The sequence below is a fragment of the Choloepus didactylus genome, chromosome 2, assembly GCF_015220235.1.
Source record: "Choloepus didactylus isolate mChoDid1 chromosome 2, mChoDid1.pri, whole genome shotgun sequence".
In the NCBI taxonomy this organism is placed as follows: Eukaryota; Metazoa; Chordata; class Mammalia; order Pilosa; family Megalonychidae; genus Choloepus; species Choloepus didactylus.
Genome location: NC_051308.1, coordinates 147,744,347 through 147,771,812, shown reverse-complemented (window position 1 = coordinate 147,771,812; position 27,466 = coordinate 147,744,347). Strand labels below are relative to the sequence as shown.

General features: G+C 36.9%; 2 protein-coding genes and 2 pseudogenes across 2 annotated transcripts in view; 1 reads left to right on the top strand and 3 right to left on the bottom strand.

Moving 5' to 3' along the window:
• The window catches only part of ABCD3 (ATP binding cassette subfamily D member 3), a 116,408-nt gene that overhangs the window by 3,508 nt on the left and 85,434 nt on the right, over positions 1-27,466 (top strand). The gene's annotated exons all lie outside the window — the stretch shown is intronic.
• Positions 5,140-6,097, bottom strand: LOC119527002 (ribonuclease H2 subunit B-like). The gene has a single exon (XM_037826595.1). The coding sequence runs from the start codon at positions 6,088-6,090 to the stop codon at positions 5,530-5,532; it is 561 nt and encodes a 186-aa protein (XP_037682523.1). The 5' UTR covers positions 6,091-6,097; the 3' UTR covers positions 5,140-5,529.
• Positions 7,630-8,841, bottom strand: LOC119528157 (annotated as a pseudogene).
• LOC119527001 lies at positions 17,860-18,507 on the bottom strand (annotated as a pseudogene).

The following is a 27,466-nucleotide window of genomic DNA, read 5'->3' as shown; positions in this document are numbered from 1 at the left end:
TTTGTTTTTTTTCCCACTCAGTCCCTACCACTAACCACAGTGCTGTTTTCTTCACCTTAGTATAGCCTAATCAAAAATTTATTTTAATTTTGTTTGTTATTTATGGAGAAGAGTGTAATATTCTAATTAAAGGATAAAGAGGACCATGTATTCAGAATACTGTATGTCTGTGCTAGGGGCTAAGGAATACAAATACAACACATATATATACACGCACACATACATAACTATATGTGTGTATGTATATGTATAAATACATGAAATGTATAAAATGCACATACCTTTTTAGAAATAAGAGACATCTTTTCTCAGGATGCTTACATTTTTGTTAGGGAGAAGAAAATTAAGTACAAAGAACTTAAAAATGTTAGATGATGACAGAATGATGTATACAGACAGATGTGCCTTGGAAGTTCTGTGAAAGGGGAGATTAATGTGTTTGGGAAGAGTTATAGAAGGCTTTATGAAGGATATGAGCTAAGAGTAGAGAGAGGATGGGAATGGATAAATGAAAAAAATATATAATACTGTAGCAGCCTTTATCAAGTTTTGTTGCATTTTATGATGAAAGGAAGCTTTGTGGTGCTTCTTCAATACCTCTTCACTGTTACTCAAGTTTTTTGTTTTTGTTTTTTGTAATAAACATGAATATAATCATGTTATTCCATTAAAATCCTTCAGTCCTCTCAAATACAAACTTCTTAGTCTGAAGAGAATGATTTCCATGATCTGGTCCTTCCCTACCTCTTCTACTCATTAGTTTCCATGACATGCTCTGTCCAGCCCTACAATCTGATTATAATAACTCTCATCCTCTAATTTCCCCCTACCCTCTGATATTTCTTTTCCTTTAACTCAGCTCAGCCAACGTTTTCTAGTATATACTTTCTTTGTCTTTTCCTGATCTCCAAACTGATGTAGTCCTCTGCTCTCATGATACTCTAAGTTTAAAGTACTCCTCTACTCTAGCAGTTACCACTCTGTACTGTACCAGTTTATTTATTTGGCTTCAGAGTTTTTTGAGGGTATACAGACTGTGTCATCTTTAAATCCCTAGTTTGTGCTTATCATGGTATAGACACTCAGTAAATGTTTCTAGGATGGACAAGTGATATAGAGTAGATAAAGAACTTTTAAGGATAGTTGCTCAAACAGAATTTGGAGATGTAGGGCATGAATAGAGAAATATGAATAGAGGCATTATCTTCATAGAAGTAAGAGTAAATAGAAGTAAAAGTATTTAATGTGAAAGGAGTAATGGGAAATCAGTGGCCAATTTTAGAAGGCAGGGAAGGCCGCAGTCTGTGTTTCCACTGTATTTTGTTGTCTTAAAAAACAGAGCAAAGCATTTTCTTTCCCTCTCCAGTAGTGCTTGTCAAATAGAGTTCAGATTTCTCATCCTGGGTTTCAGAGCCTTTCTCAATCTGGTCTCACCATACCCAGCTAACATTACATGCTGTTGCCTGCCAGTGGATTCTCTCTGTTCCAAATAGGCCAGTTTCTGCACTGTTCTGAACAGGCCATACTCGTTCCTGGATTCAGAGCATTATTCTTACTATTAGTCATACCTGGAATATCCCCCTCTGTATCCTCTGCTTTCCACTTCTCATTCTTCAAGGCTTAGATCACCATCACCCTTTCCAGGAAATATTATTTAACACTTCCAGCTAATGATGATCACTACTTTTTAACCTTCTGTTGTACACATTTGGGTACCTTCTTGTACCTGTTCATTGTTTGACTGGATGTAATCTAAGTGTTAGCCATTAGGGTGTACCTACATCCTCCAGCTTATAGGGTGATCCTTCATCCTTTTTAAAGCCCCAATCTTTAAACTTAGTTCTCTCCCTCAAATATTTCTGAGGAGTTTCAGGAGCTTGTCTTTCTCTTAGTTACACTTTGCTTCTCTTTGCTTCTGCTCTATTTTAGATCCCACATGCATCTTGTCTTTTGAGCCTGTTCTCGGTGTTTGCCTTGATTTCCCTAAATCATCAATCATTAAGCAGGTGTTTATAGTAGAGTTTTTTGAAAATTTGAGAACAGTGGCATAAATTATATCCCAGCATAGTGAACAGCTTAAAATTGAGGCATTCTTTTAGTTAGAAGTTCTTTGGACATTCCCAGTGTTGAAAATTTGATGACTGTTTTTTTCCTGAGCCTCAGCTCTGTGGATTGTTGCTGGGTCTTCCTTTTCCACTGAATGTCCTCACATATCTAGCGCTACTCCCTGCACTCCTGCCTCACTAACCCCTCTACAACTTCCTCTGCAAACTTCAAGTTCAGTTTTTTTCTTTTCCTTTCAAGTCAAGCTCTGGGAGGAGCTAGCTTCATTTTCTTGAGTTTCACAGGTCCATTGAGTGTTTTGCGGAGTACCAGCATGAGACAGGTGAGAGGTTGGAGCTGTATGAGACCTTCAGGACAAACCGTGATGGATTTAATAGGGGTTGACCCCATATGAATCCTCAGATAGTCTTCAGATTAAAAATGGGGGGAAGCGGGTACAGACTGTTTATTTAATTACGCTTGTCAATTTACAGCACAGTAGCATCACTGGCCATGCATTCTGTTTCAGGGCATCCGCACTAACTGTTCCCCTGCCTGGAATGTTTCTTTCCCCAGATACCCACACTGCTCTTTCAGTCTTTTGTCAGATGTCTTTTTTCGATGAGACCTTCTATTGCCACTCAATTCGTAATAACATCCTCTCTATATACTGTATCCACCTGTCTGACTTTATTTTTTTCCTTAACACTTACCACAATTTTACATATTTTATTGTATGTCTCTGCTGCTAGAATGTAAGCTCTACAAGGGCAGGACTTTTTCTCTATTTTGTTCATTGCAATAGCCCCAGTGACTACATTTTTTGAGTGCCTGGCTGTCATATAGTAGGCACTCAAAAAATGTTTGTTGATTGGCTTTTTGTTTTTTGCCTTTTTTTCCGTTTATTTGGCAAATATAACAAAGCTAACAAAGTGATACTGAAAAAGATAACACACACACAATTTGTTAGAATGAAATATTCTAAAGGCTTTCTGTGAAATACATTACCAAAAATTGGAAAAACTTCATATTTCTGACCCAGGTAAGCCCACATCTAAAAAAAAGTCTAAGGAAACAACAAAAGATGTGGGCAAATATTTACATATAATCTGATTCTTCACAACATTATTTATAATCATAAACATTTAGAAATAATTCTAAATGTTTGAAATTGTATCATGGTTATCAAGTAATCAAATATCCAAATAATGGAAAATTACACTGTCATTAAAACAGCATTTTAGAAAGAATACTTAGTAGACTGGGGAAATGCTCATAAAATAATGTTGTCTAAAAAATTAAATATATATAAAATTATAAAATTAATGCTATTCTTTTTTAAAAATTAGTATTCCAAGAAAATGCATCACTTTATCTCTGAGTAATGAAAAGCTGAGAGATATAGTTTTTGTTTCATACTTTCTGTATTTTCTACAATGAACATACAGTCATAAAAACAGAAAAATAACACCAAACAGAAGCATTACCAAAAACCAAAGCCGTTTGAAAGGTCACAGTTTACCTGAGAGCTTTGTTATACAGTTTCTCTCAGTATATTGAAAACAGTATTGCTACAGCTACTCTGTGACAAAGTCGCATAAAATAACAGGAACATGCGGTCGCAGTTGATTCGTCTGGGGGAGGGTGGCGGCCGGTTGCTAAATCCTAGGCTCCCAGGATTGCTCCGAGGGTACCGGCGGCGGGGGCTCTTTCCCGGAGGCGAGGGCGAGGCGGGGGACTTGGCCAGGTCCCCGGCGGGAGGCGTGCAAGTATGGAGGGCGGCGAGAAAGGAACAGGCGGGACACGTTTCTTTTAGGATGATGAAAACCAAGAGAGAGAGAGCTTTATTAGGGGAGAGTACAAGTTTATATCGGGCGGTTTAGAGGGCGGGGTAGCTGTAAGGGTTAAAGGCTTGGATTGGTTCTGAGAGGGCGCGGAGGTTGATTGAAAAGGGGCGAGAGTTGCTCCCGTAACGGTGTCCGGCAACAATGTATGCGCACCGGTGGTGATGGGAGTTGCGCTGGCAACGGGGAGTGTCCGGGCAAGATAAGGGGGTGGGGAAAGGGCGGTTCCCTCCGGCAAGCCTCTCCTAACATTTGGTATATTTTGGGTGAGGAAATGGGGCCTGCCTCCGGCCTCACTTTCCCAGGCCCGGGGGGCTGTAGAGGGCGCACTCACCCGTACCCACTACCCTCCCCAGGGGTGGATCCGGTCCCCCAGCCCAGGCCCGCCAAGTTAAGGCACGTAATCAGTGTCCCGCATTTACATATAATCTGATTCTTCACAACATTATTTATAATCATAAACATTTAGAAATAATTCTAAATGTTTGAAATTGTATCATGGTTATCAAGTAATCAAATATCCAAATAATGGAAAATTACACTGTCATTAAAACAGCATTTTAGAAAGAATACTTAGTAGACTGGGGAAATGCTCATAAAATAATGTTGTCTAAAAAATTAAATATATATAAAATTATAAAATTAATGCTATTCTTTTTTAAAAATTAGTATTCCAAGAAAATGCATCACTTTATCTCTGAGTAATGAAAAGCTGAGAGATATAGTTTTTGTTTCATACTTTCTGTATTTTCTACAATGAACATACAGTCATAAAAACAGAAAAATAACACCAAACAGAAGCATTACCAAAAACCAAAGCCGTTTGAAAGGTCACAGTTTACCTGAGAGCTTTGTTATACAGTTTCTCTCAGTATATTGAAAACAGTATTGCTACAGCTACTCTGTGACAAAGTCGCATAAAATAACAGGAACACACTCAAATAAAGTCATGTCAGTTGAGGAAACTGTGCTGCTATATGTTAATTCAATTCACTTGACTACTCTTCATTACATCAAACAAGTCTCCAAAGGCCAACAACAGCTATGAAGTCATACAATTACTTTTCCATATTTTGTTCAGGAACACAAAAATTAAATAAAAAGAAATGTTGAAGTGAATTTGAAATTGCCCTTCGGCATCTCTGTTGGACCTCCCCCCCCCCCCCCCCCCCCCCCGCAAAAGATGGCAATTAAGGATCTGGAAGTACTGAGGCAGTGAAGAAAGATGAAAACAGAACACATTAAAAGCAGAAATAAATTGTTGCTAGATTCCTTTTGCAAAGTTTTATTTCTTTTTTTTAAGTTTTGCACCAAAAAAGGTGTCGATACTTTTCATTCCACGCTTGTCAACTTTAGCCAAAGCCTTCTGAGCTGCAGTCACTTTGCTATTTTTCTTGTCAGTCTTCAAATCTTTAGTGTTAAATTTAGTGTAATCTTCTTTTGCTTCTACAGGCTCATCTGATAACTTTATTTTCTTTGATGGAGGGTTTGGTAATGAAGGCAAAGGTTCTGGAAGCTTTAAGTATTTAGATAAGTTGTCACTTAATTCTTTAGAAATGTATTCAGATATCAGACCATGGGCATAACGAATATAATCCTCTTCCTTATCTCTGGACACCTGGTCACCAGGTAAAAAAGCAGCTTACTGTACCCGGGCTCCAACAGTGATGTTACTGGCTTTTAATGCTGCTGTAGTCTGATTAACCTTTTTTTCCAGCCACTTTAATGTCTTCTCTTTGCTGTATTTGTAATATTTCTTGCCGTCTATTTCTTTTTCGTCTGTCACGTGGCAGAGTAACTTCTCCAGTTCAGGAAACTGCAGCAACAAGACACAATTCGGAAACATGTCATCTACTACCACTTGATCTAGTGGCTGAAACTTTCCCTCTTTATCAGCCTTTCTGAGATAGTGGAGAACCAGAAATAAGGGATCCATTGGTGTGGCAAAGTGGAGATGTCCTTCTGACTGAACTGATTGATTTATAAACCAAGAGTGGTGTTTTTCCTTGAAAACTTTTATTTCTAACAGCTGCCGCAGACACATATTGAACAAGTACATGGCTCCTTCCCCTGAACATGGGTTAGCCAATTTTACAAACATTAGCCCGCTTTTGATCTTTGGAGCATCTTTCAAACATTCTGGGAGCAGGAACACGTACTGGCGGGGGAGCCCCGCGCCCCTGCGCTCCCCGCCGGCCGCCATGCCGCGCGCTGCTGCTGTTGTTTGGCTTTTAACTCTGAGATGCTCATTTCTTAGGGCTGCGGTTACTGTTGTTTTAAATAACAATTTGTTTTTCTTGTTACAGATGTAAATGTTTTCTCCTTAAGTATATTATGAACTCTTTAGGAGCTAGGCACCTTTTATGTACAGGTGTAAAGCAAGTCTCAGAAATTTATTAAGATGTTATCTTATTTATTTTCTTATTTAGTTAGTTTTTAAAAAGAATTGTTTATTTACTGAACCTGGAACATATTAGATACACAACAAATTTTAAATTCACATCTTTTAATTCAATTTTGTAGTGTTTTCAAACACACAAAAATAATTGACGTGCAACAGTTGTCCTAAGGTGAATCACAGTCACATTACCAAAAATTGTTGCAAGTATTTTCACTCAAGTTTAAAAAAAAAAAAATTTGTTTTTCCTGAACATGAAAACCTGTAACAAATTTAAATTAATTATATAAAACTTGTTACTTGTAGTTTTCCCCTTGCAAAGATACCCCACCCCTCCCAAATGTACAAGTACCTAATGTATGTTAGTCACAACATAATCCTGAAACATCCCCACGCAAAACCAGATGCTTCTTTAATTTTAAACCCATCATCAGAGACCAAGGCAGTCATTTCATTTTATACAAAATTCACGTGTGCCAAGAATGAAAGACCCGAGGGGAACAAAACAAAACCTTAGTACTAATGCTGATATTCCATACACTAATTAAATAGTGGCGCAAAATGCCACTGATCAAAAATAAAATAGTGGCTGTATATCATTGCAGTGAAATCCAAGAGGCTTTAACCCTTTGGCATCAGAAATCCAGAGTTTTCCAGATGCGTGAATACACATTTTCTGTGTGCCAAGAGCAGAGAAAGGGGATATGCCCGCAGAGAAAATAAGAGTTTCCATTTGCTGGAACACCCAGAGACTTGGCTTTTAATAGAGACTTTCTTACATGGTTAGGCAGAAACCAAAAAATGATTACTGGCTGCTTGTGTCATCAATTTAAGTGGAGGTGATTGAGTGTTAATGTTCATTGTAAAAATTTAAATGTGTGTTGGGGCAAGTCTTATCTTTAAAGCGGAAAAAAAAAAAAAAGTAGCAAACTACCCAGCCATGGTAACATACTCCAGAGTCAGAGAGCTGTGTCATTAGCATTAGGCTGGGCAGAAAATGTCAAGATGCAGAACTGTTGTTTCTCGTAAGAACTCAACAAAATGAATCTTTAATTACTTGAACTGCAGGCAGTCGATTTCGTGATGAGCTGTCAACTCTTGTGCTGATTTCTTGAACAAACTGCACTTCATTATGAAAACAAAAGAAAAGGAAGACATGAAAAGGACTATACTCCTATGTTTTATTTACAGTGTTTGAGTTCTGGAAGGATGGTATAGTGGAAGCAGAATTCAAATAAGAAACAATGCCAATCAAATGTCAAATTTTCATTATAACTTTCCTAAAAAGATGTTTTCCCCCTTATAACTATTAATAACAAATAAACATAAGCTGTGGGTATATAGTTAGAAAATAAAAATATAGGAACAAGTGACAGTATTGTGACCAAGATGTTTGGAAAACCATGAGGTATGAGAAAAAGGCTTTTGAACAACCCTCTGGACTTTAAAAAATCTCTTCAGGTAATAAATCTATCCCAATGTCCTGGCAACTTGAACAAGAGCTTCAAAGAAGGACCAGAGGACCACTCTGCTGTTTGCGTTGTCATTGATCGCTCTGTGTATTCTCTCACAAACTTCAGTGTACTTCTGTTCCTGCCTTACAGCTGTCATCTCCATTGCTAACCCATTAATCATTTCTTCTAGCTTGTTTTGGTGAGCTTCTGTTTCCATGTCTTGTCCTTTTGGGGCCTGCCCAGTGTCAGTGGTGAACATCACTATCTTTGGAGTCATGGTGGACATCCTATTTCTAAAACAAAACGTATACCATCCATCCTGTAAGTAGCAAATGTGTATTTCCCACTGGACTCTAGGTCTCCTTTATAAATTCCTTTATTATCAGGGTGTGTAATCTCCACATCGATGTCCAGGAAGCAGTCCTCAGCCACTTGGAAGATGAGGTCCGTCTTGGTGCCTGGAACGACCCATGTCAATGCTAACGAAGTAGCCAGAGGCTGTGGCCAGGAGCATGGCCAGGAGCACCAGAAGCTCCATGGCAAGCATCACCACGGTGAGGCTGGGGCTGAGGCCAGGACCAGGAATGCAATCTCCTCAGCCACTGTCACCTCAGCTACCATATTTATTTTATAATCTGCTTTTACAGTTAACAGTCTAGTAGGAACATTAAATAAAGTTAAAAAAAATTTAAATCCCCCACAATGCCATCACCTTAATATGCATATTGTTTTATTTTTCTTTATTACATTTTACTCCTTATTTATGTGAGTGTGTGTGTGTATATATATATGTATATATTTTCCATAGTTATGTGCATGTTTTGCTATTTTCATTTAAAGCATGAACATCTTCCTTATTCTATATGAGCTTCATAAATATCCTTTTCATTTTTAATTTTTAAAATGCAATTTTATTGAGATATATTCACACACCATATAATCCATCCGAAGTACATAACAGTGGCTCACAGTATTATCATATAGTTGTGCATTCATCACCACAATCAATTTTAGAACATTTTCATTACTCCAAAACAAAGAAAAAAATAAAAAAGAACACCCACAACATCCCATACCCGGTTGTCTTTGTTGTATTACTCATTTGCTCATACGCTGGGTAAAGGGAGTGTCAGTCACAGGGTTTTCACACTCACATGGTCACACAATAAAAGCTATATAGTTATACAATCATAAGAATCAAGTCTACTGGATAACAGTTCAACAGATTCAAGTATTTCCTTCTAGCTATCTAATATACTAGAAAATTAAAGGAATATCTATATAATGCATAAGAATAACCTCCAGAATGACCTTCCAACTCTATTTGAAATATGTTAGCCACTGAAACTATTTTGTTTCATTTCTTTTCCCTTTTTTAGTCAAGAAGACATTCTCAATCCCACAATGCCAGGGCCAGACTTATTCCTGGGAGTCATGTCCCATGTTGCCAGGAAGACTTACACCCCTGAGAGTCATGTCTCTTGTAGGGGGAAGGGTAGTGAGTTTATTTGCAGGTTGGCTGAGAGAGGCCACATCTGGGCAACAAAAGTGGTCCTCTAGGGGTAACTCTTAGGCATAATTATAAGTAGGCTTAGCTTCTCCTTTGCAGGAATAAGTTTCATAAGGGTAAATACACTTTTAAAGTGCTACATAAATATTCCTCTTTGTTGTTGTATCATACTTTATTTTAACCTTAAATGTTGGGAATCTTATTTTTGCAAGTGAGCAATTTCTTTGGAATAAATTGCCAGGAATAGGATTAATGAACGGAAGTTGATGAATTCCCGTAGCATTTGTTGAAAGGGTGTGGATTTTCTGGAGCTACATGTATTGACAAATTAGTCTTCAGGAATTGTGTCCGTTTGCAAAACTATGAAGGACTGCTAATTTAATTATCTCCTCATCATTAGGAAGTGTTAAATGTTTTTTCTACTTTGGAGTTGTAAAATAATGTTTGCAAGATTATTTTAATTTGTGTGTATTTTATAATTTGTAAGAATGAACATTTTTATATTCAGCAACTAGATATTTATTGTGGAAGCAGCTTGGCATAGTATGAAAAGTGTGGTCTTTGGAGACGGGTGAAAATTTTCATTCAGTTATTTGCTAGATCTGGGACCTTGGTCAGTTTATTCAATCTCTCTGAACCTCAATTTTCTCATCTGTAGAACAGGAATAACGGAAGGTAGCTCTCTCTGGCTGTCTTTATGTTTGCTAATGGAAAATTAACCGAGGACAGCAAAACATCCCATTGTTTCTCAAAAACTATTGAACCTTCCTAAAAATTTCCTCAAGTGTGCCCATGAAAATCTCCCATAAGAAGTCTTTTTCAATTGATAGCGTCATTTACTTTCAGAGTCAGCAAGTATTTAAGTTACTTTTATGTGACATGGTTTCAGGCCACTGCATTTTCTTGGTTGCTGCTTCCTGAATGTGATAGAACACTGAATTCAGTTTAGAAACTCCTCTTTAAACACTAAGTGTGGTCTGACTGGCACAGAGTAGAACAGAACTATGACCTGCCTTGTAGATCTTATGTTTCTATTAAAATAGTATGAGGTTACATTCTTTTTTTTTTTTTTTTTTTTTTCCAAGACCTCACTCCAGCATTTTCTCTATGATATAGCCTTCCCTGATTGTTCCAAGCTAGGTCAATCACTTGTCCCATCATGCTAATCTATGTGATCATATCTTATTGGTACATTTAGTAAATGGTATTTGATCGGTTATCTACATGTTTGTGTCAGCATTTTACTAAGCACTTCCATAGGACAGCTCCTTGCATTTTTCCATCTCTAGTATATTTTGTGATATTGAAAATGCATAATAAATGTTGAGCACACCTTAAAAAGACTCCCAAGGAGATTTGCCATTTCAAGGAACTCTGTTACTGATGCTCTGAAAATTTGGAATTTCTTTGAAAATGCTAAAAATCAACCCATAAACAGTATGTTTTGTAAATCATTTTTCATTACCATAAATATATGTTTGGAGCAGGGCACTAAATTTTTAAAAGTTGCTACTCAATGATGGAAAAACATGTCTGCTTCCTGCACAGTTCATGTCCTGAGGACTTGATGGCTATCACATTTCCTGTGGGTCTTTCTATATCTCGTAACTCTAAATCCCCAGAAATATCATTAACAGTGTTTTCTTTTTTTTTTTCCACCTTTTAAATTCAATTTTATTGAGATATATTCACAAACCATACAGTCATGTGCAGTGTTTAATCAGTTGTTCACAGTATCATCATCACATAGTTTTGCATTCATCACCACAATCAATTTTTGAACATTTTCGTTACGACACACAAATAAGAATAAAAATTAAGGTAAAAAAGAACACCCAAAACATCCCATACCCCCACCCCTCCCTATTATTCATTTGCTTTTCGTCCTTATACACTGGATAAAGGGAGTGGGAGCCACAAGGTTTTCACAATCCCACAGTCACACAGTGCACGCTATATAGTTATACAGTCGTCTTTAAGAATAAAGGGTACTGGGTTGCAGTTCAAGTTAATGCATTTTTTTTTCCTTTTTAATTTTTATTGGGATTGTTCAGATACCATACAATTATCCAAAGATCCAAAGTGAACAATCACTTGCCCCTGGGTACCCTCATACAGCTGTGCATCCATCACCACACTTAATTTTTGTTCAATTTTTAGAAACTTTTTGTTACTCCAGACAAGAAATAAAGTGAAAGATGAAAAAAGAAAAAAAGAAAAGGAAACTCAAATCCTCCCCTATCCCTAACCAATCCCCCTCAATTGTTGACTTGTAGTGTTGGTATAGTACATTTGTTACTGTTCATGAAAAAATGTTGAAATACTACTAACTGTAGTATATAGTTTGCAATAGGTATATATTTCTTCCTTATATGCCCCTCTATTATTAACTTCTAATTGTATTGTCATACATTTGTTCTGGTTCATGGAAGCGATTTCTAGTATTTGTACAGTTGATCATGGGCATTGCCCACCATAGGATTCAGTTTTATACATTCCCATCTTTTGACGTCCCAACTTTCCTTCTGGTGACATATATGACTCTGAGCTTCCCCTTTCCACCTAATTCACAACACCATTTGGCACTGTTAGTTATTCTCACATCTTGCTACCGACATGTCTGTTCATATCCAAACATTTAAGTTCATACTAGTTGAACATTCTGCTCATACTAAGCAACTGCTCCCCATTCTTAAGCCTTGTCCTATATCTTGGTACCTTATATTTCATGTCTATGAGTTTACATGTTATAATTAGTTCCTATCAGTGATACCCTGGAATAATTGTCCTTATGTGTCTGGCTTATTTCACTCAGTATATTGCTCTCGAGGTTTTGTCATCAACCCATTTTTTTTTTTAATATGGTTTTGTTCGCTCACCATACATTCCATCCTAAGTAAATAATCGATGGTTCTCTGTATGGTCATATATTTATGTGTCCACCACCTTCACCACTATCTATATAAGGGCATCTGTATTTCTTCCACAAGGTAGGAGGGAGAGTCAAAGAACATAGAGAGGCAAAAGAAAGAGGAAAAAAAAATGACAGCTAGGAAGCCCCAAAAGGAAAAATAACCTTAAATCAAAGTAGAGTAAAGAATCAGACAATACCACCAATGTCAGGTGTCACATGCCTCCCCTATCCCCCCTCTTATCTGCATTTACTTTGGTATATCACCTTTGTTACATTAAAGGAAGCAGAATACAATAATTCTATTAGTTACAGTCTCTAGTTTATGTTGATTGCATCCCTCCCCCAATGCCTCCCCATTTTTAACACCTTGCAAGGTTGACATTTGCTTGTTCTCCCTTATAAAAGAACATATTTGTACATTTTATCACAATTGTTGAACACTCTAGATTTCACCAAGTTACACAGTCCCAGTCGTTATCTTTCCTCCTTTCTTCTGGTGTCTCACCTTTCTCTCTCAACCGTATTCATAGGTATCTTTGTTCACTGTACTTACATTGTTGTGCTACCATCTCCCAAAATTGTGTTCCAAACCATGCACTCCTGTCTTCTATCACCCTGTAGTGCTGTCTTTAGTATTTCCTGTAGGGTGGGTGTCTTGTTCACAATGTCTCTCATTGTCTGTTTGTCAGAAAATATTTTGAGCTCTCCCTCATATTTGAAGGACAGCTTTGCTGGATATAGGATTCTTGGTTGGTGGTTTTTCTCTTTCAGTGTCTTAAATATATCACACCACTTCCTTCTTGCCTCCATGGTTTCTGCTGAGAGATCCACACATAGTCTTATTCAGCTTCCTTTGTATGTAATGGATCGCTTTTCTCTTGCTGCTTTCAGGATTCTCTCTGTCTTTGGCACTTGATAATCTGATTATTAAGTGTCCTGGCGTAGGCCTATTCAGATCTATTCTGTTTGGAGTATGCTGCGCTTCTTGGATCTGTAATTTTGTGTCTTTCATAAGAGATGGGAAATTTTCATTAATTATTTCCTCTATTATTGCTTCTGCCCCTTTTCCCTTCTCTTCTCCTTCTGGGGCACCGATGATACTTACATTATTGTACTTTGTTCCATCCTTAAGTTCCCGGAGACGTTGCTCATATTTTTTTCATTCTTTTCTCCATCTGCTCCTTTGCATGTAGGCTTTCAGGTGTTTTGTTCTCCAGTTCCTGAGTGTTTTCTTCTGCCTCTTGAGATCTGCTGTTGTATGTTTCCATTGTGTCTTTCATCTCTTGTGTTGTGCCTTTCATTTCCATAGATTCTACTAGTTGTTTTTTTGAACTTTTGATTTCTGCCTTATGTATGCCCAGTGTTTTCTTTACAGCTTCTCTCTCTTTTGCAATATCTTCTCTAAACTTTTTGAATTGATTTAGCATTAGTTGTTTAAATTCCTGTATCTCAGTTGAAGTGCACGTTTGTTCCTTTGACTGGGCCATAACTTTGTTTTTCTTAGTGTAGGTTGTAATTTTCTGTTGTCTAGCCATGGTTTCCTTGGTTGTCCAAATCAGGTTTTCCCAGACCAGAACAGGCTCAGGTCCCAGATGGAAGGAATATTCAGTATCTGGTTTCTCTGAGGGTGTGTCTTACAAAATTGCTCCACCCTGTGATGCCTCAGGTCACTGTGCTTTTCTGCCCAGCAGGTGATGCCTGTTAGCCTACAATTCTTGACTGGTGTCAGGAGGTATGGCCGTGTTCCCCCAGGCTCTGGGGTCTGGTTCTGAATGGAAGGGGCCCCACCCCTTTCCTCTTAGAGAAGATAGACCCCCTAGAGGGAGGTCATTAGCATTTCAGTGGTCTCTCTCTCTGCTTGTGCTGTCTCCACCCTTCTCTGAGTCACAGCCCTGGAAACTGAAAATGGCTGGGGCTTTCTCCACTGAGCCCAAAAAGAAACAGATAGTTCCCTTCAGACCTCGTCCAAGGCGACCCTCTGGCTCTCCAAGGTCAGTCGTCACCCAAAGCCTCTGTCTGTTTTTTTGGGGATTTGTACCTGTAGTGAGCAGTTCACACTCGCTACTTAAAACCCCAGTTGGAGCTCAGCTGAGCTGTATTCGCTTGCTGGGAGAGAGCTTCTCTCTGGCACCATGAGGCTTTGCAGCTCAGGCTATGGGGAAGGGGGTCTCGTGACTTGGATCCGCAGGTTTTACTTACAGATTTTATGCTATGATCTTGGGCATTCCTCCTGATTCAGGTTGGTGTGTGATGAGTGGACGGTCTCGTTTTTCCCCCCGCAGTTATTCTGGATTATTTACTAGTTGTTTCTGTTTTTTTTTAAGTTGTTTCGGGGGACTACTTAGCTTCCACTTCTCTCTATGCCGCCATCTTGCCCAAGCTCGGTTTCATTCATTTTTATGATAATTAAATAATATTCTTCACTTACATTTAGCTTACACAATTTTTTTCTTCACTTCCTTTCCTCAGTTTGTTGTGTTTGATTATTATTTTTTTAACCTGGGTGCTGATCTTTACACTTATCTTTGTTAGGGCACATCACTTCCTCCCTCTAAATTTTTTTTAGATCCTGCACATTTAATTAGTATTATGTCTTTAAATGCCCCCAATAAATTAAAAAAAAAGTGCTGGACAGGGCTAAGTATAGAATAGTACATTTATATCACTATAACCTTTCTATTAATTGGCACTGTTTGGCTATTGTATTGGTCCTCATCTTTAACGTACCAGCACCTTTTTACATTTTTCCTTATGGTAACAGACCTGGCATCTGTCCATAGCTAGGTACATGATCCATAATGGGGCTAGTCAGAATCCTCCTTTGGGATATGTCTTCTGGAGCCAGGGGGAAGGGTCTTTATTTTCTGGTCATGGAGCTGTGAAGATGAGACCCCAGAGCTGTGCACGTGGCATTGGTTTCTTCTACGTGGAAAAGACTGCGGACTTCTCATGTGGTCCATCATCAAATGCTTTGTGGCATAGTAAATTAAGTTTACAGAATTTCTGTGATCTATTAATGCCTTCAGAGAAGAAAATGGGCTTAGTAAGAGGTGCTTTTTGGTCATACTCTTAAAACTCCTAGAATTTACCACTTCCTATAAAATACCCACGCCAGACTATCCATTTAGATAAGTTGTAATTTCTTCCCAGGATCAACATCAAACTCATTCAATAAATTTCGTCATGTAATCTGTTGAAATAAAATATAGGCTGGAATTGTGAAGAAGAAAGATAGGAACTTCATCAGTTTTCTTTGGAATAATATGTACCATATTAAATGAAACTATGCAGTATGGTTGCTCTGTTTCCCTATTGTTATTTATATGTCTATTGGAAATATTTTTATGGACTGTTAGAGTTGTTGAAAAATGGTATTTGTAGTCATTTTTACAAAATATTAGGCATCAGGCCCTTACTTAAGAACAAGGCTTTCATCTTATGAGGAAATCACTTTTGTTTTAAGCATCTTTGTCAAGAATATAGCGTTCATAGGCATAAGGAACTGTTGGTTGTCCCCTTCAGTGGGAAATATACATGTTAAAAGGGGTTGAAACCTTGTTAGGTAAAAATGTAGTAAATATGCTAAATGGTGTTTTTTTAAAGCATACATTTCTTATCCTTTTGCTAGATTAACAGTCCTTGAATGAACTCCCTTAAATTAATGAAGTATACAATTGAAAATAAAGCTCATCAAGGCATAATCAGCTCATTTACTATGTTATTTCTTAACATTTCCTGTCTATTGGTATTAAGACTAAATGTATCGTGTGGAATGAGGCATTTCTCTAGGTAAATAATTTCGTTATTTAGTCAGAATATTGTATGTATATGTCACTGCATTTAACTATTTAAAACATGTTTGTGCAATTTCTTAAACCTATGAAGAAAGGCAATGTAAGACATGGTGTCTACTCAAAAGGCAGAAGAGAATGGTTCTGTAAGTTTATCTTATTTCAGTAGGACTACAACTAAATAGCTTTTTTAAAATCAAATACTATTTTAATGCTTAATAGTTTTAAAAATTAAATATTTGCATTACCAAAATAATTACACACTGTAGAGAATTTGAATATTAGAAAAAAGAAGGGAGAAAACACCTATTCTATCATAATTGCAATCATAGTTCATTAATTCCAAGATGTACATTCTTTCACATTTTAACATCTTTGAAATTGGGATGTGACTTAACAGGTGGTGCATTTTAGCTTTCATTATTATGGTATTAGCATGTTGCTGCTTTTCCTTTTTATACGTGCTTTTAACTTGCTTGTAACATTAATGCATATCAACTTGTATTATTTTTCATTCAATATATATATTTATGATTTGCATTCTTGCTCATTTTAAATGCCTGTAAGATAGTCTATGTTGAATAAACCATCATTTATCCCTTTCTTGTTGTACATTTATGTTGTTTACAATTTTTCACAATTATAATTCAGCAAAGAATATCTTTTATGTGTAGTCCTTTACCTGATTTTTATTTTGAGGCTAGACTTTTAACAGAAGAATTATAGAGTAAAAAGATTAAGGCTTTTAATTTAATTTGTCAGGTGGCTTTGTAAAGCCATTGTATGAATTTACACAATGTTTTTAGCAATGTTTGAAAGTGTTAGTTTCATGGTACTCTTAATATTTTGTTGTTAAAATTTCATTCCAGTTTTGGCTCAATAGGGGTAAAAAGATACAAAACTATATAAAATATAAGTAAATCTGAAATCCAAACAGATATAAAATATAATTAAAACATTTAAATACAAATAGATATACAATTAATAAAATGAAATGTTCTTTTAAATAACCTACGGATGTTGGTATTTGGGGTTAGGAGGGAAGGAACTTGGGACTTAAATTTATTTATAGAGCTTGATCCTTTCGTTATTCCTGCCTTTTACCTTTCAGCTTAAGTGATTGCTCCATGTGGAAAGAAGGATTCTGTGTGGCAGTTTAATCCCTGATGGGGTGCTATGAACCCTTCTAGTTTATAACCCATTACTGCTTTAGATAATATGGCATCATCCCATCATTCATTCTTTTTTTTTTTCCCCCACAAATTAATGTTTATTCCACCTTTGTGTCATATTCCTGGATTCTTCACCAATGTTAAATGAAGAAAAAAAAGCAAAATAAAATGAATAATTGAAATCAGAATCACTAATTTTATCAAGTAGGGAAACAAATAAATTAAAATTTAGCAGCCATCAGCAAGAGTACAGCAAAGACAATGCTGTAAAACGAAACAAAGAAAATTGCCAGAAAACTGTATGCATCATACTCTTCCAAACCAGCAAACTATGCTACTGCATACAATGGAACATTGAATTTTTTTTCCTTTAAGGTATAGAAATGCCAAGTTCTTTTTTGAATATTGTGGTGGGTAAATGTGTTTGTAATGTAATTCTACTAAGCTATTACAGAGTGGGCCAAGAACACATTTATGGATTCTGGAGATGATGTGTACTGTAATTCTTTGATTGGGATAGTGGATATGCTAGCCAAAATTAGAAAAAAATAATAATATATGAACACAGAAGTACAAGACAAAAGCGAATGAGACTTCTCTTATATCTTAGCAACATTTAGATGGAAATCAAATTTAAATGCAGTCCACTCTGCTTTTGAAGAGGCTTTGGTTCAGCTCCCAAATCTCAATTGCTTGACTCAGTCTCCTACAAGAATACTCAGAAGGTGTCTTCTTAAACAACAAACCTATTTTTAGTGGTTCAGTGGCTCTTAGTAGCTGTGTCTGCATGGGACTGATAACCAATCACTATCTTTGGAGGAAGTCCTAACCTTTCCTTGTATACGTTCTCTATATATGTAACAGCTTCTCTGTTTTCACATTCAGTAGTCCATATTGCTATCTTATCACCTTTGGTTCTAACATTAACAACGGCTCCACATGCATCATCACTATAGTCATCAAAAGATTCTCCAATAAGGCACAGCAGTGTCTCTAGCCAAAAGCGATCAAGGTCACTTTGTCTCTGCTGTTTGTTCAATGTAATTAGCCATCATCCTCCTCTTTTGTCTTTTTCATCTTCCCACATAGGCTCAATACCATCCTTAAAAAGTGAGTAGTCACAGCCAGGCATTAAATTACTACACAACTGGATATGGTTGTACAGAGCCCAAAAGTCTTCAACAGTATCAAACTTAGAGATCAGTTGAAGGTTTGCTTGCCAAGTTTTGCTTTTTTAAAAAACCCAAAGCGCCCATCTGTTCTATAGTGCATGTTTAATACAGTGTTCTGGGTTAGCAACCTCCTGATTAGATTCTGTTTTCTCTTCTTCTGTAGGTGGGGGATTAGGAGTTGGGGTGGTTTCCTGTTCCACAGTTGCCATCTTAGATCGATCTGATCGCACCCCATAATTCATTCTTTAAGCAGGTATTTGAGTGCCTATTGCTGGGCACCGTGTGGGCACTGAGATACAGCTATGGACTTACTAACAAATGGGGGATATAGAGAAGCAGATGGATGACAATAGTGAAGTGTGACAGTGCTTTGATAGGGAAAGGACAGGATACAAAGAATTGGAGGTTCTTAGAAAGCATACTCAACTTGGATTTAGGAGATTAAGGAAGGCTTCTTGAAGAAACTCTAGACTGAAGACCTTAAGGACAAGTAGAAGTTAGCCAGTTGAAAAGGGAGGGAAAGAAAATCAGCATGTGCAAAGACTTGAAGGTGAGGGGCCAGGGGACCACCAAGTACTTCACTCTGAATGTAGAGAACTGTTGGGAGAGTGATGAGAGTTAAGGAGGAATGAATGGACCAGTTTATCCCAAGAATAGGGCAAGCAATTGAAGTGGTTTAAGCAGGGTGGCAACATGATTAGAATTGAGTTTTAGGAATATCACTTACTGCAGAGCTGAGAACAGATTAGTCTTGATTAAAACTGGAATCAGGAAGATCAATTAAGAGATTTGCAATAATCCCAGGAAATGCTGTTGGTAAAATGAACTAGAATTGTGGCATTGAGAATGTAGAGAAGTGGACAGATGATGGAGACATCAAGAGGGTAGAAGTAAAGAACTTAGTTACTCATTTTTGGTTAAGGGAGAGGGCTCAGGATGATTGGCTTGGGCAATTTGGGGAGTTATAATGTACTCACTAAAATTATTAAGTTCAAAAACACTTTTTGAGGTAGCATTTAAATTTAACATGAAAAGAATTTATGTGAAATAAAGAATAAAGATAATACCCAAATTCAGTCTGAGTTCTATATGTAACTTAAATTGGGCACTTACTGTGTTCTGTACTTGGGGGGTAGTAGAAATAAGAGAGATAGGTCCTTGGCCTTTGGCACATTTTTAGTGGGGGAAACTACAGAGATTAGTCTACAGCAGTTCTTACTAAACTGTGGGTCATGACCCATTGCTGAGTTACAAAATTAATATGCCATCAGAATTTTAAAAATTGCAACAGAACAAAATGGAGTGCATCACACATTGTAAGAATAGTATTTCATGCAACTTTTGTTTCTGTTGTTATTTCTATTGGGACCTTATATAAAATGTATTTCTTATTCTAGATTTTAGATAAAAGAGTTGGACAGATACTAGCCCTTGGGCAATGTACGTTCCATTTAGGGCAGGATATATGTAGGATCTTCTTCACTGAGGTGTCCTCACTTAGCTTAGTGGGGATATTGTTCTTAGCTCCTAATGGAGAGTAAGTAGTTATTTACTGAATGAATTAATGAATGGATGATACAAAAAAGAACTGGAAACTCAGAAGAAGTGAGAGTTAATTTTGTCTATGGTAGTAAGATTCTTGGTAAAGTCACTACAAGGTTTAGATAAAGTCTGATAGTTCTTAATTTAAATTTGGTGAAAAAATATTTTCAGTATTAGCTAAATGTAATAGGGCATTTTTTTCCTAGGCTTTCATCTGCTTTAGCAGTAAGTTTTGTGAATTTGACAATCTTTAATTTGGTTAAAATGTTTTTTTTTTAATCTAATATCAAGTGGTGTTACGGAATAAAGTAAATTTTAATTGTTTGACTTTTACCACTGTTTTTAATTGTGAAAACTAAGAAACATAGCCACTATTTGAATTTGTGCCTACTTTTAACTAGTGTTTCATTTGAAAATAATATAGTACTTTGGAAAAAAGAATTAAAACTTGGTTTTAGATTGAAAAATTTTAATATTTTGCATAGAAGTTATTAGACGAGAAAAAACTATAGCCATAAGATTAAGGAAAAAAACTGGCATGAAATTTAAGAAAAAAAAATGGCATGACTGTTAACCCCAGAAGAACTGTTATTTGACAATAAGTATAACTGCTTCTTTTTACAGCTTAGGTAATTAGGCCCAGTTAAATGACATTATTCCTGAGGTCATATGGTTACTCAGTAATTCAAATCCAGATCCTTTAAATTTTATCAGGAAGAATACTAAAGGCAGAAATCAGTAGTGAAGTTCTTTGGATAGAAATGTGTGTGCGTGTGGTGGTGGTGGGTATTATCCTTAAAATAAAGCATTTCAAGCTTTATGAGATTACTGTATATTGAGAAATAGAGAGATTTAGTGATTGTTCATGAAAAGAGATGAAAATTGTAGCCAATGTGCATAGATGTATATATGGTCAATTTTTCTTCCTTGTGTATATGCTTAAAAATAAAATTTCTCATTAATATTTAGCTATATTTAATGGAATTTGCCTGTTAAAGATTTAATCTTGATGCAGTAAAATAAGCATGTCAGTATGAGCTGGATTGGTCCCAGTATATATTGAATGCATGATTATTAAATATTATAATACATATTTTCACATTGCTTTTTTATGTTTCTTCAGTACAGCTATTTTGTAGATAGGGCAGATGTTATTACCTTCGTTATGAGTGAGAAAACTTGCCCATGCTCACACTAACTGGTCAGAGGTGAACTCTACTCCAGGCTTATGGTACCCTGATCTCTCAGCTGTGTTATATAGAGGAAAGTAAGTGGCTCAATTTATTTCCCTAGATAGCTAATCTGTAATTTGTCATAAGGGAGAACCTGCTTTATGCTAGTCTTGTACTGGACACATGGGAGGATTAAAAATTAAATTAGACAAGGTTTTTGCTGTTAAGAAATCATACTACTGAGAGAATTCTGTATCTTAAACTTTCACACCAAATTCTTAGTTAAAAGAAAAAAAAAAATCCTCTGGTAACAAACATTTTGTGTAAAATGTTGTTCTCCATTGACCTGTGAATACAGTTTCGTTTTATCAGGAAATGAGATTTAAGGTGTTTTCAAGTTTTCCGATTAGGTCTTGTTTAGCTCCCTGTCTGTTCCCTATTAATGCCTAAGATGTGTTGATTAGTGAAGGGGAGGACCGAGTGTAGTAAAGAATAAATGGTATAGCCCCTTTTTATTTAAGTAGCAGAAATAATTTCCAGTTTAACTGTTGAGACATACCTAGTTCTGTGTGGTTTTTATCACAGATCCAACAAAATAGTTACTCTGCCTTCCTCATTGGGAAAAACATCAATGTGTGAGGAAATATGTTAAAAATTTGTCTAGTACTTTCTGTTGATGGTTTGTTGTATGTCAGCAGGCTAGACATTGGGATACCACATCCAATGAACACTATTTTTAACCCCAGTAGTGTGGAAATAAAAATGCATAGAAAATTCGTACAATTCAGTATGAGTCGACCTGTGATAGGAACAAAATTCCATGGGAGGGAGTACAGAGTTGCAAATGTTTAATTCTTTCTGGTGATTACCTGAGGAGGCTTCATATGCAAACCTGACAATTAAGAGGCAAGGCACGGGGTTAACAGAGTTATGGTTCAAGAGGAAGGAATTGCAAAGACATAAGCTGGAGATATTACTAACAATTGTTTTTTAGACATTGTTCTAAATATTTTATATTTATTCCTCATGACAGTCTTTTGGGATAGTCATTTTATTCTCATTTTGTAGGTGAGGAATCAGAAAGATAAAAATGGTACCTGATTATGAGAGTCCTTAAAAGTTTGAGGGACAGTAAAGAGTCATTCAGGGTAAAAATGGCCCTATATTAAATACAAAGGGAAGCTAATTCTTAAAAGAAGTTAATTCTTAAAATAAAATTTTATAATATATTATTGAAATATAGTCATCATGAAATAAGATGATTTTTAAGATCTAAGATTTTAAAAATCTTTTTATTGTATGTTACACCACATACAGAAAACTGCATAAAACACAACTTAATGACTTTTTAGAAAACAAATACCCTTTATCACTCAAGTCAAGAAATATATCTTTGCTAGCCATCCAGAAAGCCCCAATCACCAGTTCCCTTCCTTCTCCTTTAAAAGTAACTATTATCCTTACTTCTATAGTGACTGCATCTTTGCATTTCTTTATAATTTTATAACTCATTGTATGTTCCTAAACACTATAATTTGGTTGAAATCTTTTTTGTTTTATTGACATATCTTTTAAGTCTCTCTTTAATCTACTTCTTCCCCATCATTCCTCTTTCCCCTTTCTTTGTTGCAATTTATTTGTTGAAGCAACCAGGTGTTTTGACCTATACCGATTCCATGGTCTAGATTATGTCTATTGCATAATTTTTCTTAATTCTTTGTATTTTTAATAAATTTTTTATAAATTGGTAGTTAGATCTCTAAGCTTAATCAAATTGAGGTGGTTTGCTTGTTTTTTGACAGTGTCTCTTTTTATGATGTTAGCAGCCTCTGATGCTTGGTGCATCAGTGAATTATTTAGGGCTTTCAAAATGGGGATATTTGAATTCTATTATTTCTTTTTTGGTGAGGAAGAATATTTCTATAAAAAGAAACTTTTCCTCATCACTATTATGTTACCTGGTGGTATAGTTCAGTTAGGAAAGGCAGAATAGATATTTGCTTCTTTTTCTCTTTACTAGTTTTAAAAATAATGTTAATTCCCTGGTTTTCATTAAAAGTGACCAAGTTCTTCTTAAGTGTCATTGTGAACCTATTGATTTAAACATTTGTGTTTCAATTCATTGCAATTATTCTTATTCGTGCTCGATTGTCCCATTTTGGGATATGGGAGCCTCTTAAGTTGGCTCTTTAGTCCTTTTGATACAACCATAGTAATCTTTGATAGCTTCCTTGCTTTCTTTGATGGCCAGAGTCCTGTGTCAACTTGGTTAGGTTATGGTGTCCAGTTGTTTGGTTAAGCAGCCACTGGCCTGATTGTAACTGTGAGGCTATTTCGTGGATTTAAATCATCAGTCAGTTGATTCCATCTATGGCTGATTACATCTACAGACAACAAAGGAAATTGCCTTCAGCAGTAAGAGAAGTCGCAACCAATCAGTTGAAGGTCTTGAAGGGAGAACTGAGAATTTCGGAAGTCAGAAAGAATTTCCATCTCTACTTCTATCAGCGAGCTTCTCCTGGGGAATTCATCAACAGTCTTCATCAGAGTTCCTAACTTGCTGCTTGCCCTATGGAATTTGGACTTGCCAATCCTCACAGTCACATGAGCCAGTTCCTGTAATAAATCTCGTAATATTTAATACTTACATTATATATAGAAATACCAGTTTTCTCTGGAGAACCCTGATTAATTATTAAGTTGTTATGGACTCCTGTTCAGACATTTCCTACCTCATGTAGCAATTTTTCTAAGAAGCCTGGTTCCTTTTAATGAAAAACAGTTTTTTTTTTAATTGAGATTGTTCGCATACCATACAGTTATCCCAAGATCCAAAGTGTACAATCAGTTGCACGCAGTACCATCATACAGTTGTGCTTCCATACCACTTAAACTTTTTTTTTTTTACATTTTATTTTGAAATAAATTCAAAGTTATAGGAACAGTTGCAAAAACAATACAAACCCCATACACAGAACTCCAGCATTCCCTGACCCCCCCGATACCCCAATCCACTAACTTTAACATGTTGTCAGACCGCTATTTCTTTCCCTCCTTCCCTCCCTCCCTCCTTCCCTCTCTGCCTGTCATCCATCATCTATTGCTCTGTCTTCTGAACATATGGGAGCTAGCTGCACACATCCTTGAACAAACACTATAATTCACATATACAATTTCCATGAACAAGAACATTCTTTATGCAATCCCATTAAGCGCAGCTAAGAAGTACACGAGATTCAACAATGATACAAAGCTTACACTCTATATTTCCTTTTCCTTATGTCTCAGCTGTGTCCCTTTGAGCTTCCTGTCCTCCATCCTCAGATCCCATCTAGGGTCATCCTTGGCATTCAGTTGTCATCTGTTTAGACTGTCTTTTTGTTTTTTTTCTCAATTGTGGAAACATATATACAGCCTAAATCTTCCCATTCCATCCCCTCCCTAGCATTCCATTAGTGGGATTAATCACATTTGGAATGTTGTAATGCTATCACCTTCCCGCCATCTTTATTACTAGAAATTTCCCTTCACCTCAAACAGCAACCCTACATTCATTTCTTAACTCCCCATTGCCCCTTCCCCCATTTCTCTTAACCCATACTCTACTTTTCATCTCTGTGGTCATCTTCTCTGATAATTTCTTTTTGTTTATTGTGGGGCTTAAAATTAAACTCTTAAATCCATAACAATTTTGTTTTTCTTTGATACCAACTTAATTTCAATAGGACTTATAAACTATCTACCAATACTCCTCCATTCCCCCACCTTTATATAGTTCTTGTCAAAAATTACATATTTTACATTGAGTTCAAAACCACTGATTTGTCATTAGAGTTTGTGTATTTTATGTCATGTAGGAGGTAAATAGTGGAGTTACAATTCAAAAATTATTGACTTCTATTTGTATTCCATTGTGGTCATAGATTGTGCTTTGAATATGTTCAATTTTTTTTTTTTTTTTTAATTTATTGAGGCTTGTTTTATGTCCCAGCATATGGTCCATTCTGGAGAAAGATCCGTGATCACTAGAGAGAAATGAGTGTCCTGGTGATTTGGGATGTAAGGTTCTATATATGTCTGTTAAAATTCTCTACATCCCTTTCTCCTTTCTTTGTTTCTCTGTAGGTAGGGCTCCCTTTAGTATCTGAAGTAGGGCAGGTCTTTTATTGGCAAACTCTCAGCATTTGTTTGTGAAAAATTAAGCTCTGCCTCAAATTTGAAGGAGAGTTTTGCTGAATAAAGTATTCTTGGTTGGTAATTTTTCTCTCTCAGAGTTTTAAATATGTCATGCCACTGCCTTCTCGCCTCCATGGTGGCTGCTGAGTAGTCACTACTTAGTCTTATGTTGTTTCCTTTGTATGTGGTGAATTGCTTTTCTCTTGCTGCTTTCAGAACTTGCTCTTTTTCTTCAGTATTTGACAGTCTGATCAGAATATGTCTTGGAGTGGCTTTATTTGGATTTATTCTATTTGGAGTTTGCTGGGCATTTATGCTTTGTGTATTTATATTGGGAAGTTTCCCCCAACAATTTCTTTGAGTACTCTTTCTAGACCTTTACCCTTCTCTTCCCCTTCTGGGACACCAATGAGTCTTAAATTTGGATGTTTTATTTTATCTGTCGTATCCCTGAGATCCTTTTCTATTTTTTCGATTTTTTTCTCCATTCTTTCTTTTGTTCTTTCATTTTCTGTTCTGTGGATTTCTAGGACACTGAGTCGTTGTTCAGCTTCCTCTAATCTTGTATTATGAGTATCCAGAGTCTTTTTAATTTGGCCAACAATTTCTTTTCTTTCCATAAGATCTTCTGCTTTTTTACTTAATCTTGCAATTTCTTCTTTATGCCCTTCTAGGGTCTTCTTTATATCCCTTTTATCCTGTTCCGTGGTCTTCTTCATGTCTTTTATATCCTGTGCCATGTTTTCGTTCCTCGGTTTTGATTGTTTCCTTAGTGTGCCAAGTACTGTGTCTCTTCTGATATTTTGATTTGGATGTTTGGGATCAGATTCTCCATATCATCTGGTTTTATCCTGTGCATTAAGATTTTCTGTTGTTTTTGGCCTCTTGGCATTTGCTTTGCTTGATAGGGTTCTTTCAAGTTGTAAAAAAAAAAAAATACCAATCTAATTTTTCAGAAATACAAGTTGGTGGTGTACACTTTCTCCAACTAGCTAGCAGATGGCGTCTGCAAGTCACCTATAACCCTCAAGTCAGTTGTCCCCAACTCTGTCTCTGGTGTGTGGGGAAATGATTTTTGTGGGGTTCAGTTGGTGAACTCAGTTTGGGTTTGTTGTTGGAGCTGTCCGCCCTGAACGTGATGTGTGTGTCTGGTGGTCAGGGAGGCAGGGCCGCTTTAATATTCAAACCTCCCAGGTGTTCCCGGAGATTCAAGGCCGCTGCAAGAGTCTAAGCCTTCATTTCAGTTCTGCCCCAGACCCTCTTTGTCGCTGACCCACAAACCACCAGCATTGACTTAGCGACCCTGGGTTTTCCGAGTGGGCCCCCCTTCTCAGCTGTGATCTTCCAGGACCTCTGCTGAGGGAAGGCTGTGCTACGTCACTAGTGTGCATTGTCCCTCAAGGGAAGCCCCAGGCTGCCGGGCTGTGCAGGGGTGCTCTCTGCCTGATGCAAAGATTAGCCTATAATTCTTGACTGTTGTAAGTTCTGAATGAAAGGCAGGTAGTAGAGCTGGGTCCCACCCCCTTCCTCTTAGAGAAGATAGATGCCCTATGGGGAGGTCATTAGCATTTCAGTGGTCTCTCTCTCTGCCTGTGCCACACCCCTGTCTGGGTCACAGAACTGGGAACTGAAAATGGCCGAGGCTTTCTCCACTGAGTCGAAAAAGGAACAAAGCTAGTCCGAGGCAACCTTCTGGCTCTCCAAGGTCTGTTGTCATCCAAAGCCTCTGTCTATTTGTTGGGGATTTGTACCTTGTAGTGAGCGGTTCACACTAGCTAATTAAAACCCCAGTTGGAGCTCAGCTGAGCTATATTCGCTTGCTGGGAGAAAGCTTCTCTCTGGCACCATGAGGCTTTGTAGCTCGGGCTGTGGGGGAGGGGTCTCCCGATTTGGATCCGCAATTCTTACAGATTTTATGCTGCACTTTCGGGCATTCCTCCTAATTCAGGTTGGTGTATGATGAGTGGACAGTCATGTTTGTCTCCGTGCAGTTATTCCGGATTATTTACTAGTTGTTTCTGGTTTTTTTTTAATTGTTCCAGGGGGACTACTTAGCTTCCACTCCTCTCTATGCTGCCAGCTTAGATCCTCCCCCCCGCCACATAAACTTTTTTTCAATTTTTAGAACATTTTCATTACTCCAGAAAAGGAATAAAGACAAAAAAAAGGAAACTCAAATCCTCCCATACCCCTAACCAACCCCCCTCAATTGTTGACTAATAGTACTGATATAGTACATTTGTTACTATTGATGAAAGAATGTTAAAATACTACTAAC

Bases quoted from the DNA above. Each gene is read 5' to 3' on its own strand.
- LOC119527002 (XM_037826595.1), bottom strand. From the start codon at position 6,090: ATGGCGGCCGGCGGGGAGCGCAGGGGCGCGGGGCTCCCCCGCCAGTAC.